This window comes from Palaemon carinicauda, chromosome 19 (assembly GCF_036898095.1).
Source record: "Palaemon carinicauda isolate YSFRI2023 chromosome 19, ASM3689809v2, whole genome shotgun sequence".
Classification (NCBI taxonomy): Eukaryota; Metazoa; Arthropoda; class Malacostraca; order Decapoda; family Palaemonidae; genus Palaemon; species Palaemon carinicauda.
The window spans coordinates 126,917,726-126,933,774 of NC_090743.1; the positions used below are offsets into that span (position 1 = coordinate 126,917,726).

The 16,049-nt window shown below is 36.0% G+C and overlaps 1 protein-coding gene across 1 annotated transcript in view; it reads right to left on the minus strand.

Moving 5' to 3' along the window:
- Positions 1 to 9,509: 9,509 nt before the first annotated feature.
- Positions 9,510 to 16,049, minus strand: part of Gbs-76A (Glycogen binding subunit 76A) — a 47,714-nt gene continuing 41,174 nt past the window's right edge. Inside the window, exons 2-3 of the mRNA XM_068393941.1 lie at positions 13,013 to 13,364; positions 9,510 to 10,460 (exon numbers count right to left, since the gene is read on the minus strand). Of these exons, the coding sequence (XP_068250042.1) occupies positions 13,014 to 13,364 (351 nt within the window). The 3' untranslated portion in view covers positions 9,510 to 10,460; position 13,013. The remainder of the gene's footprint in view (positions 10,461 to 13,012; positions 13,365 to 16,049) is intronic.

A 16,049-nucleotide genomic window follows, 5' to 3' on the forward strand; every position in this document is an offset into this window, starting at 1 on the left:
TGACAGTTCACAGACTGTGCAGCAGTGCCATGATTTTGCGTCCGGCTCCGTCACGCATCCACCAGTGCGACCGTATTCAGCGAATCAGACGTTGCCCACTCCGTTGCCGTTTCCTCATCAGTTTCGGATGAGGAACCCTCTGATGAGGACGTTGCTGAACAAGACGATCAACCCCCAGCCCTGCTATCCATCCAGAAGATGCTGAAGAAGGAACGCTGCCCAGTCAGGCTGTGGATGAGTCTGGTAGGGACACTGTCATCCGTGGATCAATTTGTGTCACTAGGAAGACTACACCTCCGTCCTCTTCTATACCATCTAGCTTTTCACTGGAAAAAGGACAAGACGCTAGAAGCGGTCTCGATCCCGGTTTCCGGAAAGATAAAGTCTGGTCTGACTTGGTGAAAGGACTATATCAACCTTAGAGAGGGTCTTCCCCTGACTGTTCAGACTCCCAACCACGTTCTCTTCTCGGACGCATCGGACGTAGGCTGGGGTGCGACATTAGACGGTAGGGAATGCTCGGGATTATGGAACTCGAGTCAAAGGACAATGCATTTCAACTGCAAGAAGCTACTGGCAGTACGTCTGACCTGGAAAAGCTTCAGGTCTCTCCTTCAAGGCAAAGTGGTGGAGGTGAACTCGGACAACACCACGGCCTTGGCGTACATCTCCAAGCAAGGAGGGACCTACTTTCTGACATGGTACGAGATCGCAAGGGACCTCCTCACCTGGTCAAAAGGTCTAGACATTTCACTAGTAACGAGGTTCATCCAAGGCAACTTGAATATCATGGCAGATTGTCTCAGTCGGAAGGGACAAATAATTCCAACAGAATGGACCCTCCACAAGGATGTATGCAAGAGACTTTGGGCCACCTGGGGCCAGCCAACCATAGATCTCTTCGCAACCTCGATGACCAAGAGGCTCCCAATATTTTGCTCACCAATCCCGGACCCAGCAGCAGTTCATATAGATGCCTTTCTACTAGATTGGTCACATCTAGATCTATATGCATTCCCTCCGTTCAAGATTGTCAACAAGGTACTGCAGAAGTTCGCCTTTCACGAAGGGACAAGGTTGACGCTAGTTGCTTCCCTCTGGCCCGCGAAAGAATGGCTCACCGAGGTACTTCGATGGCTAGTAGACGTTCCCAGAACACTTCCCCTAAGGGTGGACCTTCTACGTCAGCCACGCGTAAAGAAGGTACACCAAGGCCTCCACGCTCTTCGTCTGACTGCCTTCAGACTATCGAAAGACTCTCGAGAGCTAGAGGCTTTTCGAAGGAGGCAACCAGAGCGATTGCTAGAGCAAGGAGAACATCCACCCTTAGAGTCTACCAATCGAAGTGGGAAATCTTCCGAAACTGGTGCAAGTCAGTATCCGTATCCTCGACCAGTACCTCTGTAACTCAAATAGCTGACTTTCTCTTATATCTGAGGAAAGAACGATCTCTTTCAGCTCCCACTATCAAGGGTTACAGAAGCATGTTGACATCAGTCTTCCGTCACAGAGGCTTAGATCTTTCCAACAATAAAGATCTACAGGACCTCCTTAGTCTTTTGAGACCACGAAGGAGCGTTGTTTGGTTACACCTGGTTGGAATTTAGACGTGGTACTAAGATTCCTTATGTCAGACAGGTTCGAACCGCTACAATCAGCCTCCCTGAAAGATCTCACCTTTAAGACTCTTTTCCTGATATGCTTAGCCACAGCTAAAAGAGTCAGTGAGATTCATGCCTTCAGCAAGAACATCGGATTCTCATCCGAAACGGCTACATGTTCTACAACTTGGTTTTCTAGCCAAACACGAGCTGCCTTCTCGGCCTTGACCAATATCGTTCGATATTCCAAACTTATCGTATGGTTGGAAATGAACTAGAAAGAGTCTTATGTCCTGTAAGAGCTCTTAAGTTCTATTTAAAAACCTTTACGAGGCCCGTCTGAAGCTTTATGGTGTTCAGTTAAGAATCCATCTTTGCCTATGTCAAAGAATGCTTTATCCTATTTTATCAGACTGTTAATACGAGAAGCTCATTCCCATCTGAATGAGGAAGACCAAGCTTTGCTGAAGGTAAGGACACACGAAGTTAGAGCTGTCGCAACTTCCGTGGCCTTTAAACAAAATAGATCTCTGCAAAGTATAATCGACGCAACCTATTGGAAAAGCAAATCAGTGTTCGCGTCTTTTTATCTTAAGAATGTCCAGTCTCTTTACGAGAACTGCTACACTCTGGGACCATTCGTAGCAACGAGTGCAGTAGTGGGTGAGGGCTCAACCACTACAATTCCCTAATTCCATAACCTTTTTTAATCTTTCTCTTGAAATGTTTTATTATTGTTTTTGGGTTGTCCGGAAGGCTAAGAAGCCTTTCGCATCCTACTTGATTTGGCGGGTGGTCAAAGTCATTTCTTGAGAAGCGCCTAGATTAGAGGTTTTGATGAGGTCCTTTAGTATGGGTTGCAACCCTTCATACTTCAGCTCCTAGGAGTCGCTCAGCATCCTATGAGGATCGCGAGGCTCAGTAAGGAAGACGTACTTAAAAAGGCAGAGTAATTGTTCAAGTCGACTTCCTTACCAGGTACTTATTTATTTTATGTTTGTTATTTTGAATAACTGCTAAAATGAAATACAAAATACTTAGCTCATAATAATGTCAACATGTAATGCTGGTCTCTACCCACCCCCCTGGGTGTGAATCAGCTATATGATCACCGGCTAAGTTTAATATTGAAAAATGTTATTTTCATTAGTAAAATAAATTTTTGAATATACTTACCCGGTGATCATATATTAAAGGACCCTCCCTTCCTCCCCAATAGAGACCCAGTGGGCCGAGGAGAAAATTGGTTCTGTGTTGACATGGAGTACTTGAGTACCTGCTCGACAGATGGCGCAGTTGATGTACACCCCCACCTGTATAGCGATCGCTGGCGTATTTTGTCCTTAGGTTTTTCTGTCGGGCAGCAGAGCTGACAGCTATATGATCACCGGGTAAGTATATTCAAAAATTTATTTTACTAATGAAAATAACATAATTCTTCCATTCTACCTTGTTTTGAGTATTGTTCTCCTGTCTGGTCTTCAGCTGCTGATTCTCATCTAATTTGTTGGACCGAAATTTGCGGTCTATTAAATTTCTTATTCCCGACCTAGATATTAATCTTTGGCACCGTTGTTCAATTAGTTCATTATGCATGTTGCATAAGATTTTTCATAACTCTGACCGTCCTTTACATTCAGATCTCCCTGGACAATTCTATCCTGTTCGTAATACTAGGCAGGCAGTTAATTCTAATAGTCAGGCCTTCTCCATCATGAGGCTCAATAGCACAGTATTCTAGAAGTTTTATTCTAGCTGTTACCAAGTTGTGGAATGATCTTTCTAATCGGGTAGTTGAATCAGTAGAACTTCAAAAGTTCGAAGTTGCAGCAAATGTTTTTATGTTGAACAGGCTAACATAAGTTTTTTTTTTAGTTTATATATGACATATCTGTTTTGACGTTACTGTTTTTAGAATGATTGTCAATTTTTTCTCATCCTTTATTTATTTCCTTATTTCCTTTCCTCACTGGGCTATTTTTCCTTGTTGCAGTCCTTGGGCTTATAGCATCTTGCTTTTCGGACTAGGATTGTAGCTTGGCTAGTGATAATAATGATAATAATAATAATAATAACTGGCACATGGTGAAGTCCATATATATTTGTGGATGTCCTTGTGCATCATTTATTTCTTTGTTCTTAATTTGATCTTTGAAGTAAAAGCTATTAGTTATAAATCCTTCAGTAATTTATTTTCGGAGTCATACAAAGACAGGTTATTCATTTTTTGTCAATTTGCTATAAACAAATAAAACATTTGAAGGTTTAAAGTCCGCTCATGAATGGCAGAGGCAAGGGACAGTGACATTGCCATAGAAACTGACCATATGATCAGCGCCCAAGCCCCCTCTTCATCAAAGCTAGGACCAAGGAGGGCCAGGCAATGACTGCTGATGACTCAGCAGATAAACCCATAGGCTCCCCCCAAATCCCCATCCTTAGGTCACAAGGATGGTGAGGTTGCAGCGAACAGCATCCTGGCCCTATGATTTTACTCATAGACTAGTGAAGATTTCTGGAAGCGATTCAGTTTTTAAAGTCCTAGGTCTCGACCGAAATAAGCTGTCGTGGCGGAGGTCTACAACCGTGTAGTCGAGGTTGGTGAGGCTATTCAGTAATGGATGTAGTTTATATAATGATGATTGGTTTATTATATTCCAGAGACACTTGAGAGTACACGATAGGTCACAGGTAGCGGCAGAATATAGAGTTTTATCAAGAATGCATGGAGCTAGGAACGTAAACAAGTTAAAAAGCTGTTGAGAGTGGTGGCATCGTTGGGCCCACCTTCTTCCTTTATGAATGAATGAATGAATTTGAAGTTCTCTGGCATCCTGACATGGAAGGTCATTCACGCCGATATCGTTTATTATAAAATAAAGAATAAAAGAATATTCAATTAAAACCAGAAAATAAATATGTTGTAAAAGTTAAATAGCATTAAGAAGACCTGCTTCCGATATAAATTTTAAAATGCCACTAGCATTGTACGACACATCATGTCCAAGGATCTTGGCAAGGATGAACCTGCCATCTTCACCTCGAGCTCAAACTGATGTCTATTTCTTTCTGTGCTATAAGAGGGACATTCAGTCAACAAATGCCTCACTGTCGCAATATGGTTGGTGTTGGCCAGCCCGCAGAAACTCATGTCTCATCATGTGTCATCAGTGTGAGACCAATGCGTAGACGACAAAGAGTCGTCTCCCATTTTCGGGGCATCCCGTTATACCTCCAAGGGGATATAACAGTCGCAATTTCTCTCCTTATTTTCGGTTAAACTATCCCAATGCTGTTGTCAATTAGGAAAGGGGTTTGTCGATGTTGGATGAGAATGGATAAAAACAAATATGAGTTTTGTTCCCAGCACAAAGCGTGTAGACAGCTGAAAAAGGTGAAAGATTTTTATTACTTTTTGGTGATTTCACTGCTAAATTAGGTCGTAAGAAGTTAGAAGAATCAGGTGTAGGCAAATTTGGAGTAAGCCCAACTGAAGAGACATGCTTGCAGAATTTGCATTTTTTTTTTCTTTTTTTTTTTTTAATATGAAAATGGACACGGAGAAGTCCAAATGAAAAACCGAAGAGCGAAATAGATTTTATCATCAGTGAACAGGTTAACTTAGTTAAAAGTGTAACATTGTTAAAAAGAGTCAAAAGTGAAGCGAGCAAAGATGGCGAGAAGCAAATTTTGTTTAGATTTAAGGAAAGAAAGAAATAATTTTAAGAGAATGGAGATTGACAGATAAGGGCCCGATTCAGAGTTGAAAGATATTTAAAGATGTCTGGTTTCACGGTTCCACTTTCATCAGAATAGATGCTCACCAGAACATCAGCTGGGCAAGCCCAAACCCCTACTGTAGTGCCCAACCACAACAGTGGCCTCTCCAGTAAGCAGCATAACTCACGGTCCCGAGCGGGGTCGATCTGCTGCCATGCGAATGCTAGGCGAACACTTTACCGCTGTACCAGACTGCCTTTAATCTTCAGGCAGGCGAGTGCACACATGGATGATAAATGTTCAAAGTGCAATATATGTATTAGTGTTAAATGTGTTGCTAATGACCCTTACCTATAAGTTTATGTAGCGATAATTTTATTGACACTTTACCTTCGCCAGCTTCATTGCGAACGTTATGTTTTGATAGGCCTTTGTTTGTATGTGTGTGTGTTTATGATTCGCATAACTCAAAAACGATTCGACCGAATCTCCTGAAATTTGGTGGGATGGTTGACTATGATGCAATGACAATTTGATTAGATTTTGGGAGTGGTTAGTTCAAAGGTTAAGGCTAAGGTCGCGAAAAGGTAAAAAAAGTCTTTCTGCCATTTTGTAGCAATTTTTTATCTAATTTGCATTTAAGTACCAAATTGTGCATAATTCAATTGCCTAACTTATGCTATACATGAAATAGGCGAAGGTATGCGCCCTACCGAGTGGCCGTTCTAGTTTCATATAAAGTGCATCCTCGATTTAACAGCTAAAGTATGAATATGATTGTGACTGGTTGCTCGTTTTCAGTAGAACCACCCTATGTACTTTTTTTTTAAGTAGATCATGAGTTCGAGAGGGATACAAATGAAAGCCTCCAACATTGATACCTTTTATTTGACAATCTCTTCCCTAAAAGAAAAGATCACACATCAGTATTCCGTTCGTTTCTTCACGTGCCCGTTCTTGTGATATCCAGCAAACGTTCGTGTTGAAACGTTTCATGGTTTCGAATTACCAGCAAACTTTGTATCAGTGCTTTGCAAAGGGTTTCACTGAACACTGATATATACACATATACATATACAGTATATATAAATACATACTGTAAATATACATACTTGTACTGTATACATCTTCATACATATGCAGTATGCTATATATATATATATATATATATATATATATATATATATATATATATATATATGTATGTATAATTTACATATGTAGTATGTTGCTAAATGTACTGCCACATGTACACAAGCTAACTGATGTTAAAAGTCAGAATTCTGTAATCCCTTTACAATATCTTTGATATTAAGTTTCATTTAATCTTGACTCATCAAACGCAGGGAAGAAATTTAGATGTCTGTATATGCATTACATGTTACTTTAACCGGTTCATGCATATTGCATATATATACTATACCTATATACACACAGTATATGTATACATGTTTTTGTGTAAACTATTTATGGAAGTATATGTATGTTCATAAATACGGTATGTATATTTGATTTTATGTACTGAGTTGATGGATATGGAAGCTTTGAGTGATTTCATCCCCTAGTTTTGTTATTCTTTCGCATGCGTCTCTTCCTTCGGTATAATATTTGGACCAAAATGTCATTACCCTATACAATTAGGGATAGATATTCTTTTAGTTATTTTTATATATTAATGTATGATTCTGTTGAAAAGAGGTGATGATTTATGTATACATATATATATATATAATTATAAATATTTCTATATATGTATATACAGTGAGCTCCCTTTTCCCACACCGTATAGTAATGATCACTCGTAGGTTCCGCATATTACACCATAGGTATCTTGACTCTTGCCTTATTTCCTAGCATAGCCTCATTACAGCGTTATTCTTCTGTGACAAACGTTCCTTGCACTCAGTAGGTCAGAGTTCATACATTGTTCTATTTACACTTGTTTATAAGCAGGTCATTTATAGAGGTGTGTTTGACTTGCTATATACATATACAATTCTCACTCTTTATACATTTATGCAATATTTTGACATTATTCCTATGTTATTGGACTGGTTTTTAAATACATTTTCCAGTATCTGAGGAGAGATACAATCCGGTTCCTAAGTATTCCTGTAGTCAGCCTTGGTCATCTATGGTTGCAATATACTACCATAAAATCTACTCATTTTCAAATGACTTGGGAAGATCTCTCTTTACTACTTACTAGGAACTATTTCGTATCTGCAAACTAATTACCAAGACTAGAGACTGTATTCCAGGACTGAGGTTAACTGTCTAAACTGTCTTTTAACCATAGTAATTCCTTTGCAAGTTGCCTTTTACGTTACTTTGGTCAGACGATTATAGTCGAAGCATTAACTTGGAAGGGTCTGTATCTATCTCAGAAACCTTTAATCTCTATTTTACGTGTATGACATTAAGGCAACTAATATCTAAGGTTAATTGTGTTTTTGTAGTGCTGCCTAACTACAAAAACATTATATTTACACTCGGTGAATTAATATCTCTTTACCAAGTTTGTAGTTAGTTGTAACATTTTATTTTGCCACTAATAGGTCGAGATATTAATTCAGTAAGTGTGAAATTGCCTCTAGTAATTCATTGAATCCACCTTAAACATAAGTCATTTTATTCATGTTTTACAGCTAAAATGATATAGGAAACTGCAGTTACCTTTTTACATTATAAAACAAAGCAGTCCTGAAATTTTTAACCAGATGTACAAAATACTCGGATTTACAATAGAATAATCCATAAATAGACAAGACAGTAGTTCAGCCAATAATATTTACAACTTTTACAATTTACATAGACAATTTTATTTTAGAAGGTATTGAAATTAATATCCGTCAGAAAATTTAGCCCGTTAAGTATTGGAAATAAAAGTCGACTTCATATTTCCTAGAAAAAAAAACCGACTGTTATTCACTCAAAAATTAAGGGGGGTCGAATTTGTGTTGTGTGTGTTGTCCGATGTGATCATTTGCTCATTTGTGCGATTTCATGCCAAGGCCTGCCCTGGCGTGAAGTCTTACTAAAATAGGCCTAATCTAAAATAATTACAGGGCCCAATACCTTAAAAGTCGTAGCATAAATACCAAACGTTATCCTGTGCCCTCAGTCTCTTTTTGAAGGTTTTATATAAGGTCGAAAAAACGCCAGGTTGTCCTGACTTGTCAGGCTGAAGACTCAGGATTTAGTTTTAGTCATTACTCTGTGTTTTTTTTTGTTTTTTTTTAAAGAGTTGGCTTATGTTATTAAATCTACTGTACAATTTAACAAGTCCAAAAATACTTATTTGGGTATTGGATGGTTTTTCACATCTGTAGTACAATAACATATAGAGATATAATAGTTTTGATTATTGGTCAGCTACAATTTACCACATTAGTTAAAAAGGTGAACACTTGGTAAAACGAAACCTCTAGTAAACTTTCTTGTTTTGCGTAGTAACGGGTCTTACCTTTCCTCCCAAAAGACCCCATTTTTTTAACCCACGACAAAGCCAAAGGAAAATTAAAACCTGTTATCTAGCAGTTTTCTTCAGACTTGGCAAGTAACAGCCATCACATACTTCTTAGACAATTAGTATTTTCTATAATACAGTCGTCTTATGAACACCCGGAACTCGATAACACATGTTCACAAACACTGTTTGTGCCTTTTTTTCACCCTTTTCACCGTCCTTGGCCAATATCATCAGCCAAGCAACCCTTGCAACAACACACTCCTCCATAGGGTAATTGTATAATATTTATTGAGCGTCTATGGGTGTATTATAATGTTACCTTTCTATTTGTGACCACGATCAATCACGTTATTATTGTCCTCTTCTCTAGTACCTCTCGTCTCTTATAGCTTTCCAAAGCTATCACGTCATCAAGTCTGGCCTCATAACACTCTCATCGAAGATTTTGCCTGTCCTTTGAAGCCAACTGGAGAAATCTCACATTCTACACTCTCGAGATGTTTTTTAGTTCGTGTTGACCAGTTAAATCAGGTATATATGACTAGTATGTAACAGAAGTAAAGCTATTGTTATGACACAGATGTATGTATGTACACCAAGCACAGCTGTATGGGGTTAGGAGAGAAGAGCAGGCTTGTTTATTTGCAATATTTTCGCAAGGGGTGGAAGGATTGACCATAATATCACATTTTTTTTCCTATCATTATGTCGTTTACACATTTTGCACCTGCAGGAGGTTAAGTTTGGCACTTGGGTCAAAACGAAGAAAGTCGAAAGGATTTATTAGTTAGACGAAAGGCGCACTTGGTGTGTATTATTGACTTCAGTGAGATATTTAGAATCCTTCTGAGGAATTAAAATTGTTATCTATCTTTTAATTACGTATTCCATGTCGGGCAAGTGATAATGCCAATCGTATTTCATAGCGAGGTCTTCACAGTATAAAAACTGGATTTATCCCTGTATTTTGTCTGGACAAAATCAAGGTTAGAATAGTAAAAAAAAAAAAATGCTTCCAGATATATGCTTTTCAATTAGATAATTTCTATATAGAAAATATAAGTATTTAAGTAAATTGCAAGTACTTGGGTGAATTCATTCAGAGAATCTAAATTTGTAAAATATCCGAGACTAAAAGTTTATTAAAAATGTAGAATGATTTATTCTCATATTCTCTTAAAAACCCCGTGGTCGTAACAGAAGAACTTTAAAAGTAATTTACACTGCAACATGAGAGAGAGAGAGAGAGAGAGAGAGAGAGAGAGAGAGAGAGAGAGAGAGAGAGAGAGAGAGAGAGAGAGAGAGAGAGAGAGAGAGAGAGAGAGAGAGAGAGAGAATATTGACTATCGACCATAGAAATGCATAGTTGCGACTGTCAAAACGCTTGGTATTGGCGGAAAATTTGAGGTTAATCGTCAAAGCCTGGGGATATAAAATGCCCAATTCTTCATTTTCAACAAAATGTGATATTTATGGGTCAAGTAGTTAAGAAGGAGAGGAGTTTTAACAAATGAAAAAGATCTATCAATACGAGTGAAGAGAAGATCGTAAAAGTTGTATCACTGTTAAAAATTGAGGTAACAGGCTTTTAAGCGTACGCTGTAGATATTCATTTTCTCTATATATATATTTTTTCAGGCTCCACACACTCACTTGACACCACTATCCTGGAAAGAAAAAGAAAAGGGAAAGATTAAATTCGTAAATTGGGATATCAATTTGAATCAGTAGAACTTCAAAAGTTCAAAGTTGCAGCAAATGTTTTCATGTTGAACAGGCTGACATGAGTCTTTTTATAGTTTATATAGGACATATCTGTTTTGACGTTGTTACTCCTTTTTAGAGTGATTTATTGTTAATTTGTTCTCATCATTTATTTATTTCCTTATTTCCTTTCCTTACTGAGCTATTTTTCCCTGTTGGAGCCCTTGGGCTTATAACATCTTGCTTTTCCAATTAGGGTTGTAGCTTGGGTAGTGATAACAACAACAACAACAATAATAATAATAATAATAATAATAATAATAATAATAATAATAATAATAATAATAATAATAATAATTTTTAAAAAAAATTCAATAAATATTTTCAGTATTTTTTTTTACTGTAGTAGTTTTGGGTTTTACTGACAATAGCTTGTTTTGACTCATTCTATTAATAATCCATACATGTTTTGATTACCACTATTATTTTAGTCAGTCCAGTTGTGTTAATTTTAATTTTGCTTGAATAAACAAATAAATCTTAAGCCAAATAACTTTCGGCTGGATTCCTTTGCTGGACGAAAGTTCCATCAAGAGGTTTTTGTTATTTGGAATATATACTTTAGACTTAGAAATGTTTGTCACTGGATCTAGATTGAATTGTATCTGTGGTTTTGGGTTCTTAAAATGTTTGTCACTGGATCTAGATTGAATTGTATCTGTGGTTTTGGGTTCTTAAAATGTTTGTCACTGGATCTAGATTGAATTGTATCTGTGGTTTTGGGTTCTTAAAATGTTTGTCACTGGATCTAGATTGAATTGTATCTGTGGTTTTGGGTTCTTAAAATGTTTGTCAGTGGATCTAGATAGAATTGTATCTATGGTTTTGGGTTCTTAAAATGTTTGTCAGTGGATCTAGATAGAATTGTATCTATGGTTTTGGGTTCTTAAAATGTTTGTCAGTGGATCTAGATAGAATTGTATCTATGGTTTTGGGTTCTTAAAATCTTTGTCAGTGGATCTAGATAGAATTGTATCTATGGTTTTGGGTTCTTAAAATGTTTGTCAGTGGATCTAGATAGAATTGTATCTATGGTTTTGGGTTCTTAAAATGTTTGTCAGTGGATCTAGATAGAATTGTATCTATGGTTTTGGGTTCTTAAAATGTTTGTCAGTGGATCTAGATTGAATTGTATTAATGGATTTAGATTCTTAGAATATTTGTCAGTGGATCTAGATTGGATTGGATGTATGGATTTGGGTTCTTAAAATGTTTGTTAGTGGATCTAGATTGAATTGTATTAATGGAATTGGGTACAGCACTGTGTCCTGTGAGTCCATTCAACACCCAACTGTATCTAGGATAAAGCCCCCAAGTGTTACACCAAGAGGTAAAAGTTAGAAGTTAGAAAGGAATCACGATTGAATGCTTAAATAATGCCAACAGTGCATCGCTTGAGTTGCACTATTGACACTACCTCCTTACTTGGTATGTTTTAATACCATTGTGGATATTCCAGTTCACATATCTATGGGGGCCAAAACTGTCATTGAATTGTGAATCCTATATTTCTTATATTAAATGTGTAGGGAAAGTTTGATCGAATGGATTGTTGAGCTAACTCTACTGCATGGGAGTGAAATTCAGATTCTGAGAGGTGGTACAAAAAAATAGGAAACAGGCGAGATGAACTGTGAAGTGTATGTGGCGAAAAAAGCATGAAAAGACAGTAAAACGTGGAGACACTAAAAGTTGGTGAAAGGGACAATGTTGATGAAAAGATTGTGCGTTCAGCGATGGTTTGGTCTTGTGGGAAGAACACAGAAAGGGGAAACTTATAATTCACGGGTTAGAAGCATGAGGATTGTGCGTTTGGAGATGGTTTGGTCTTGTGGGAAGAACAAACGAAAGAGAAAACTTATAATTCACGGGTTAGAAGCATGAGGATTGTGCGTTTGGAGATGGTTTGGTCTTGTGGGAAGAACAAACGAAAGAGAAAACTTATAATTCACGGGTTAGAAGCATGAGGATTGTGCGTTCGGAGATGGTTTGGTCTTGTGGGAATAACAAACGAAAGAGAAAACTTATAATTCACGGGTTAGAAGCATGAGGATTGTGCGTTCGGAGATGGTTTGGTCTTGTGGGAAGAACAACGGAAAGCTAAGAAGTCGGTTAGCTGAACATTGTAACAAGAAACGCTGCGTTTAGCAAAAGAGAAACTGTTGGCAGTGTGGCCTGTAAAAAAAAAAGAAAAGTGGCTGAGCTTGCATTTTTCATAATTGTACCAACACTTCTCTATGCAGCTTCTTGTAAAATAATAGAAATCCCTGAGAAAACTTGTTTACAACCTCAGCGACCTTATTATACAAGCAGTGTTGCCATTTCCTCTATGGATAAACATGGAATGAAAAAGACAACTGTACAAGATAAGAGATAGATGATGCAATACATGTGTAAGGGGTTCAACGTTCTACTGATGAGTCTTCTGAAAAAGTCTAATTTAAAAATATCTCACCTCAGAAAAACCTGGTCGCCCAGGGATCACTGGGTGTGACGGGAGACCCAAAGTTAATGTAACTGGGCGAGCCCGAGGGAGTATTCTGGGTTCCCTGCATGAACTGCTGGACGTTGGTCGAGTTCTGGGGCCGATTTGAGTTCGTGCCCGGGTCTCCCACCATGCCCAGAGAAGAGTAACATTGCAGTGTATAATTCCTGCCGTAGTTGTTGTCCCAGAATTCTTGGTTTAGGGTGCTGTAGCGCACGCAGAAGGCCAGGGCACCGTTATCCTGAAGGAAGCTCCCCCACAGGAGGAAGGAGAAGCGGTCGGTGGCTCCGTCGTGAGAGTTGGGGACGTAGGTGGCTGTTGCCTGCAGTGGGAAGAAAAAAGTTTATTATTATTTTTATTCTTATGTTTTATTCATTGCCTATAGGAGATCAATTATGTTTATTCGTTATAATGGGTTATTAATTATTTAATTCAGGTCATAAAACAAGATTTATTGTTTTATACATTATCATTGTTTTCAAGCTAGAGAGAGAAGAAAAATACACAATATTGAGAAATTAGGATATCCTTATTCTATATGGTGTATGGTTCTGTATTGTTTTCCACACCTATACAGTGCATACATACATTTACACACACACACACACACATATATATATATATATATATATATATATATATATATATATATATATATATATATATATATTTATATATATATATATATATATATATATATATATATATATATATATTTATATATATATATATATATATATATATATATATATTTATATATATATATACATATATAATATATATATATAATATATATATATATATATATTTATATATATATATATATATATTTATATATATATAATATATATATATATATTTATATATATATATATATATATATATATATATATATATATATATATATATATATATATATATATATATATATATATATATATATATATATATATATATATATATATATATATTATTACTTGCAAAGCTATAACCCTAGTTGGAAAAGCAGGATGCTATTAGCCCGGGGGCTCCAATAAGGAAAAAAGCGCAGTGAGGAAAGGAAGGAAAGAAATTAAAATATTCTAAGAAAAGTAACAGCATTAAAATAAATATCTCCTATTTACAGTAAACTATAAAAACAAACAAAACAAGAGGAAGAGAAATAATATAGAATAGTTTGCTCGATTGTACCCTCAAGCAAGAGAACTCTAACACAAGACAGTGGAAGACCATGGTACAGAAACTATGGCACTATCCAAGACTAGAGAACAATGGTTTGATTTTGGAGTGTCTTTCCACTAGAAGAGTTGCTTACCATAGCTAAAGTCTCTTCTACCCTTATCAAGAGGAAAGTAACCACTGAACAATTACAGTGGAGAAGCTAACCTCTTTAGTGAAGATGAATTGTTTGGTAATCTCATTGGGGTCAAGTGTATGAGGACAGAGGAGACTACAGTATGTAAAGAATAGGCCAGACCAGGGTGGTCCAACCTTTTCCATGCCAAGGGCCACATTACCCGAAATCCTTGATGGCACGGGCCGAAAAATAGGATTAATATTAGAATTAGAATTCCTTGTGCCGTAACTGAAGAGAAGCTGCCTCCCCCAAGGGGAGAGGATTCACTTCCTTTATGTAAGTGATTTTTTTTTTTACCAAGTATGTAGATGCACTTAGTTTACACACCTTGTCATAAGATTTTCCCCCATACTTACTTGTATATGAATATTTGTTTTTCCGAAACAAGACTAAAAAAAGGTAAAAATTCAAAATTCAAAGCTTAAATGTTTCTGTTAATATTTAACTTCAAATCATAATTAAAGCACATATATACAAAAAGAGAAAAAAAAGATATAAACAAATCAGATGCTAGTATTTAGTAATAATTTCTAATCATAAGATAAGAAAAAATAGAACCTTTCACAGTTCTATTCTTGTTTAACTTCAAAATACTCTACAATCAAAGTAAATCTACACACACAACCATATATATATATATATATATATATATATATATATATATATATATATATATATATATATATATATAGTGTATATATATGTATGTATGTATGTGTACGTATGCATATATATATATATATATATATATATATATATATATATATATATATATATATATATATAAATGTAAGTGTACTTATGCATATATATATATATATATATATATATATATATATATATATATATAGTGTATATATATGTATGTATGTATGTGTACGTATGCATATATATATATATATATATATATATAAATTTATGTGTACTTATGCATATATATATATATATATATATATATATGTACGGTTGCATATATATATATGTATATATATATATATGTGTGTGTGTGTGTGTATATATGTATGTATATATATATATATATATATATATATATATATATATATATACATATCTATCTATTTATATATATATGCATATATATATATATATATATATATATATATATATGCATATATATATATCTTCTCAAATATACAATATAACCCTTCACGTTTTCCAAAAAAGAAAAAAAATTAGGAATATGTTCCATTATTTCTGTTCAATTCATGACAAGAAGGGAAGAGTGTTAGATCATTCTTGTTTAAGCATTCACTGGAAAGTTGCAGCTTTTCACGGAGAGAATCAACACGTCCTACTAACTGGGGAAACATTCTGTAATTTTCCTTGTAGGTTCATGTTTAGAACGTTCTGGTGGGCAGTCATTGCGGTAAAGAATTGCTTGGGAGCAAAGAAAGTCTTTATCGCGTAGCTGAATTTAGCAATGTTCTGTAGTTCATGGCATCACTCATCTGCAATATTTTGCTTCATAAGGCCTCTTGGTGAATAATGCAGTGCAGTGTGATGCAATGCACTCTATTTTTCTTTAAAAGACCAACTAACCCCACATTATTATTATTATTATTATTAGCCAAGCTACAACCCTAGTTGGAAAAGCAAGAAACTATAAGCCCAAGGGTTCCAACAGGGAAA